This window comes from Brassica oleracea, chromosome C8, assembly GCF_000695525.1.
Source record: "Brassica oleracea var. oleracea cultivar TO1000 chromosome C8, BOL, whole genome shotgun sequence".
Lineage (NCBI taxonomy): Eukaryota > Viridiplantae > Streptophyta > Magnoliopsida > Brassicales > Brassicaceae > Brassica > Brassica oleracea.
The window spans coordinates 10571489-10578229 of NC_027755.1; the positions used below are offsets into that span (position 1 = coordinate 10571489).

The 6741-nt window shown below is 35.1% G+C and overlaps 1 protein-coding gene across 1 annotated transcript in view; it reads left to right on the forward strand.

Annotated features, from left to right (window-relative positions):
* Positions 1-1256, forward strand: part of LOC106312060 (rop guanine nucleotide exchange factor 14) — a 26100-nt gene extending 24844 nt beyond the window's left edge. Inside the window, 3 exon segments of the mRNA XM_013749435.1 lie at positions 359-700; positions 795-885; positions 888-1256. Of these exon segments, the coding sequence (XP_013604889.1) occupies positions 359-700; positions 795-885; positions 888-1144 (690 nt within the window). The 3' untranslated portion in view covers positions 1145-1256.
* Positions 1257-6741: the final 5485 nt, after the last annotated feature.

Sequence of the window (6741 nt, forward strand, 5' to 3'; positions counted from 1 at the left end):
GCATTTGAATATTGCTAAGACTTGCTCATCAAGTTCTTATCTTCACAAGTTAAATTCATTGGATTTGCTTGTTCATATACTTGTTTGTTCACTTGTTCATTGCTATAGTTTTGCTTGTTTTATTGATGGGTTTTGCTATGCTGATTATAAGTTTTTTTCCTTTATTTGTAAACGCAGACACTCTATTTTCTTTAGTGTGCCTTTCCTGTCTTTGTTTAAGTTATATGTTACCATAAGCTTGTTCCACTTTATGTTTATGACATTTTTATAATATTTTTTGCTTGCAAGACAACTACAGGACGTCTCTAAGAAGCTAGTTGGAGCATTGTATTATTATAAGGACGTCTTTGTGTTGTAGTCTGGAAAGAACAGCCTCGGTGATGAACTGTACAAACTGTTGGCCGTGGAATCCAACACAGTAGATGATATTATCACATCTCTCAAGCTGGGGACCGAACATAGTGCACTGTAGACAGTTAACAAGTTAGAAACTGCTATATTCTCATGGAAAGAAAGGCTTACAGAGCAAGCCAGCAACGGTAAATCACCTGTCAGGATACCGTGGTCATTCACTAGAGATCCATTGTATGAAACTGAGTCACTCTTGAACCGAGCAGAAGCGCTTAGAAATCAGATCAAATCCAAATACCCTAATCTTCCTAACTCGTTTCTTTATGCCACAAAGATTCAGTATGGCAAGGTACAAAACATAAACAGAACTAACCTGAACTATATCTCCATGTCTCATACTTTACTTACTGGACATCAACACTTCTTCTTTCTTCGTTTGTCAGGACATTGGTCATGCGGTTCTTGAGGCATATTCAAGAACAATTGCGAATTTGGCGTACAGAATACTCTCAAGAATGGGAGAAATATTGAAGAAGCTGCTGCAAGTAACCCTAACTCTCCAGCGCCACCGAGTTTTTTCCATAGCTCCCGAGATCTTTATAGAACACCTGAGAGGCCTTTGCTTTCGTCTCGTGTAAGACATTCTCTCACAGATGACTTGAACAAAGCCGATGGGAGAGAGACCGGTTTAGTTTTTTTGTATGGAGATGCTAAGGTCACTACAACTCCAAGTAGAAGCAGTAGATTATGGTATACTAGGATCAGCCCGCCACACGGGCGTGATATACTTTAGTTGTGATCTAAGTTATTATTTTTTTGTATGACTTTGTGGTTTATGTTTTAGGTTTGCATTTGCAAGAGATATGTATGATACTGATTTTTGTCTTTTGAAAAGTTTTAGGTGAGGAGGAATTATATATGATAAAATATATTTTGCTTATTTACAATGTTTCTATATTTAAGAGTTATGGCATTGATATGCTGTGAGGACTTCAAATGGTCTTCATGTTGTTTCCTTTTACAAAAATTTGATCTCATATCCGGTGCGTTATTTGTGGTTTGTAATATTTTGGATCCGGAAGGATTGGGTAGTAGGTAATATTTTGTGTATGTTAGAAGAATAATTACTTTTTATGTTGAAATCATAGTCTTTCGACATGATATTAGAATGTAAGTGGTGATTATTTGAAGTTGCATTTTTTATTAAAAGTTGAATGTTATATTGAATGCAAAGAAAGTAGTAAAGTAAAGCTATCAAAATAAGAAATTATTGAAACCGGAAAGTATGGAAACTGAGTAGTGATCGATTAGTGTAGACACTTGTTAGTCACTGTAAAATCAACTCTAAGAACTTTTCCATTTTTTTATAGTAATAACAATCACTGCATCGATTTTACAGATTATTGAGATGACACTTTCTTGATGACATTATAAAAGATCATATTAATTAATAATACAAACTAATAATAGAAATTTATTCTAATCTTTAATTTATTAACTAAAAATAGCGTTAAAGTTCGTAATTGTTTTACAACAATTTTATCTATGTATTTTACTATTCATTTTAGAACTAATAATGACACGATAACATAATGTTAATATAAGCCCACAATTATATATGTTCCTTTTTATTTTCACACATTTTAACTATATAATGATTATTTTTATCCTATTTAAATGCAATCGAATAACTATACATGGTGCATCTTGTGCTTTAGCATGAATTTGTTAGCAAAAGCTTGTTTATAAATTGAAGCTGGTTTACAGATTTTTATTTATCAAAATCTTAAGTGTTTTTCTATTCAAGTTGGATGTTTGTAACCTTAACTTTAAGCACTTGCCAATACATATGTCGGTAACTTAGTGTATATAGCTGTAGGTTACATACTACGTAGTTATATATAAGTGCTGTCATGATATCAAATGTGAATAAGAAAACTCTCCTTTACAACTGGTAAGTGTTCTTGACAGATTTAGAGAACCCTCAACATTTTTTGGAAACAGAAAGAAAAGACATAATAAAAATTTTCAGATTTATAAAAAAAAAAAGATATCTAGGATGTGTCAATCATAAAGTCCATGGCATGCTTGAGGACCTTTTTGTGTTTTTTTAAGATAAACTACACGAAAGTTGTTTACATATTATATACATAACAGATTACTAACTACACAACGTACATACTACATACACACTGTAGCAGTCATATCATCATCTTAAAACAAGGGTTCCTCCCAATCCTTGAATTAGAAAAGAGTAGCTAACAGCTAACTCTATCACGGCATGACTTCAACAGACTTGGATTGTTGGATCAACAGAAGTTTCCTGTTTAAAAAGGACACCTCCTGCAGCAAATGAGTCTCGAAGGTGTCTTTCACCCACTTTTTGTGATTCTAGCTATCTCACTCTGTTGAGCGGTAGGACTTCTATGGGCTAAAGGAAAAAAAATCACCAGCCTATAAAACCCAACAGACACATGAATGCATGAGATACATATCCAACGCTTTAAGATAACAGTTATTCAATTTGCACTATGGAAATTCATGTACAATCACTAAGAATTGTGCTGAGCAAAGATCATGTATAATAGTATATTTTACAGAACCAGAAAGCTGTCAAATTAGTTACAAACCAAATCATGCTCGCTGTATAATAATAAGGCGAAGCATCTACAAATACAGTAAAATGATAACATATTACCTTGTCAAGAAGGATCTTATACTCCACAAGGTCATTGTGAGAGCGCTGCAGCTTGTCATTATTAGCACTGATTTTGGAAATTTCAGTTTCTAACTTTCTATCTCTCCAAGATTGACCTGAAAAGACGAAAGAAGAAATCAAATATAGGGATAAAAAAACGGGAAGCAATGGCTGTCCCACAAATTAGAAAACAAAATCAAGCATGTGGGTTCACCTCAACATCATCCAAATCCATATCAACTTCTTTGTCTAGAAACTCTCTTGGAGAAACTCCAATCTTTGACATTTGGTCTTTGAAGAAATGTATATTTTGTGACATCTCTCCACATCTTTTATCTTCATACATATCAACAATAAGTGAGGAGATAAATGTAAGATATACTTTCTTTCAACATACATAACATCTGAAAGAGATATGGCTTACATAAGCAGCAAATATCCATTAGAAAAGGATCTTCTCAGAATTAAGCTGAGATCGAAATGAAAATAGGAATCCACAAAGATTGTTCCAATGATCAGAAAGCTCGAGTCAGATTGCAAAAGAAATCAAAGTTGAAAGATAAACCTCAAACAGAAACAGATTACAATGTAGAATCATATAGCTGGTAGAGAGATGATCAAAGAGAGCGGGAGAGCCTCCTAGAATCTGAGGAGACGCACTTCGACGCTGGAGCTAAAAAGGTGGGTCTCCATATCGGCGAGTAACAGGGCGGAGGTCGCTATAACAGTCGCTGAACAAGTAAGAAAAAAGTCATTGAGAGGAATGAAGTCATTAGAATTTGGCTAGGAAACTAACATATTTATAGTGGAGGATTCAAGCGAAGGCTTCAATGAGGGCATTCATTGAATGAAAGATCGTGTGAGTAGTGAGAATTTGGTGTTAATTTGATCGTCAATGAGGATGCACGAATCCAGCACACTTCGATAGCAATTCAAAAAATCAGTGAAGAGTTGAAGAAGTCGAATCGAACAGCCAAATACGTCGCCATCGAACTGAATTTAATCGGGATTCATTCTGGCCGGCATAATACGACGCCATCCAAACACGAAGAGGGATTCAGAACTCCATGTCTTCGCGTCTGTAGAATTAGGGTTGGAGAAGAAATCTAACTATACGGGCCGCAAAAAAACATCGAAATCTAGAGTCCAAACACGTAAACACACAGAAAGCCCAACAAACCTCAGATTAAATGAAACACTGAGTTTTGCTCACCTGGGACACGTGTCACGCCCACAGAGCTCGATTTTGTAACATGGCATCTTAGGTGTGCTCACCTGGGACACGTGTCACGCCCACAGAGCTCGAGAATTCTCTTGGTTCGATGCGTGCCACCTGAAGCTTCTCTGCTTTTTGTATTTAGAGGGTGTTAAAACTATTGAGCCTGAGACTATTGTAAATGTATCATTAACATGCACGCACTTAACTAGTCAGTACATGCAACATTTTTTTTTTAACATCATCAGAACATAGTCCTCAACCTCTCTTTTTCTTGTATCGGATCTTGATACTACGGCTATGAATGGTGACCAATGAATGATTAGGAACAATGCATTCCTTAATATTCGTAACAATTTTTCCATTCATATAGAATATTTTTTTCTTTTCATTTCTCTCGTTCTTTTTTTGGTAGAGAATTATAAAATAGATTTGTTTCTCACTAAATTTGATATGGAATAATTGTAATCTATATATATATATATAAAAAAAATGTTGGTCTCTCTCCTGTGAAGACACCTCAACGCCACGTCATTAAGTCGAGTGTTCTGGTTTCGACACGTGTATGTCAACTCCAAAGTGCTGCGTTTCAATTAATGGGATAAATTTAATTTGAGCTTGCTAAAAAACCAAGAAGTTTGACTTAGGATGAGCCATACAACAAGACTATTATTTTTAAAATTGGTCTATACGAAAATCATTATTTGACTTAAGTTATGACATGTTTCTTCTTCTTCCCGCAGAGAAAAAACTGTGGCGTTACTGTTCTCTGTTAGATTTATTAAATACAATTAATGTTTTCATTAATATCACCGACTCACTCATCCAAAACGTCTCATTCCATACATCTCCTATCTCAAATTGTTGTGGATTTACGCCTATAAATAAGTGAGTTCACAATTAATGTTAATTTAACCTCCAAGTTAATACTTACAGTACTAAAAACATTCCAAAAAGTTCAAAATCGTCTACCTATCATACCACCACTAAAAATTCACTATTAAATTTGCAGGACCACATACGAAAACCAAAAAGAATGGTCATACTAACCCAAACAACATTTAAAAGACAAAATATAAAGATCAGTTCACGGACTCAAGCTTCCTACTTTAAAAGGGTCAAACATTAAAATTGAGATATAACAAATAAATTATTTAGATGTTAATATATAATAAATCACTGACATCAACTAAATGTGATTTTTTTAAATACTATAATTAAAAAAAATTCAACTGAAAATGATATAATAACTCAATCATGGTAATATCATAGAAGCAAGAAGTCAAACAAAAATTATTTACAAATTAACAAACCAATATCTTAAATTAATAAAATAGTATATCTCATACGCATCTTTTGCAAATGTGAACCTAAAACACAAATTACAAAATTATATAAAAAATAATAACATAGATCACAAGTAAAATATATCCCGTCCGTAGGACGGACCGACCCTAGTATCCTAATAAATCAACGTTAAAACAAATGATATGGAATAAAGATTCCTCGTCATTTCTATAATTTTATTCTCATTGGTTATATTCCTAATCGCAGAAAATGATTACTAGTAACAGTTTGTAGCAAATCGAGCTTCTTTTTTATTGATCGACTTGTGATTGCGGAGGCAGGTTTATATATACATTTATTAATATGGATTATTTTATAAATATGTTAAAATTTGACTTTTGGAAATTCAATTTTTAATTTTCTGCCTACAAATTATCGTTGAGTCAAAAAAAAAAAGTCTCTAGGGAAAATTAACTTATTTGGAAATGTTAAATGGGCCTACGATGGCCCATTAAACAGCCGTTGTTTGCGAAACCTACGGCGAAGTCACGGCGCCGTTAAAGGAAAACTGTAGCGACCGTGTTCTGAAGATCGATGTTAGGATGATTTGAGGACTGACAGGCCAAACTGTGAGAACGTACTGAATGGATTGGATTATGCTAGAAAGAGCTGATCAGAGTTCGAAGGACTTTCCGTGGGTGGATGGGAGAACTTGGATCGGCGCCAGATTAGTAGCGACTAGAGCGAAACCATGTACCTGATTAAAGCTAGGAACAGATCTGTTTTTGAGCCAAACAAAGCTCCATCAGTCGGTCTTACGCTCGGGTTATTGAACAGGCCGTTCGGTTTGTTGAAACTCAGGATGTTCGGACAACTCGATGAAAATCCAGGCAAAACGGAATTTTCTGACAGCGATGGTCAGACAGGCTGTTCGGTTTGTTGAAACTCAGGATGTTCGAACAACTCGATGAAAATCCAGGCAAAGCGGAATTTTCGGACAGCGATGGTCGGATCCGGACAAGTGTTGTTGGATTCGGAAAAGACGGTTGAACTGGTCGGCTAGACAGCGATTGTCTGAAATCAGACAAGGCGGTTAAGACTGTCGGCTAAGCTGAGATGAGCTGATTCAGTAGTATCAGTCTAATTCGGACAAGGTGGTTAGGGTTGTCGACTGGATCAGTCAGCTCTA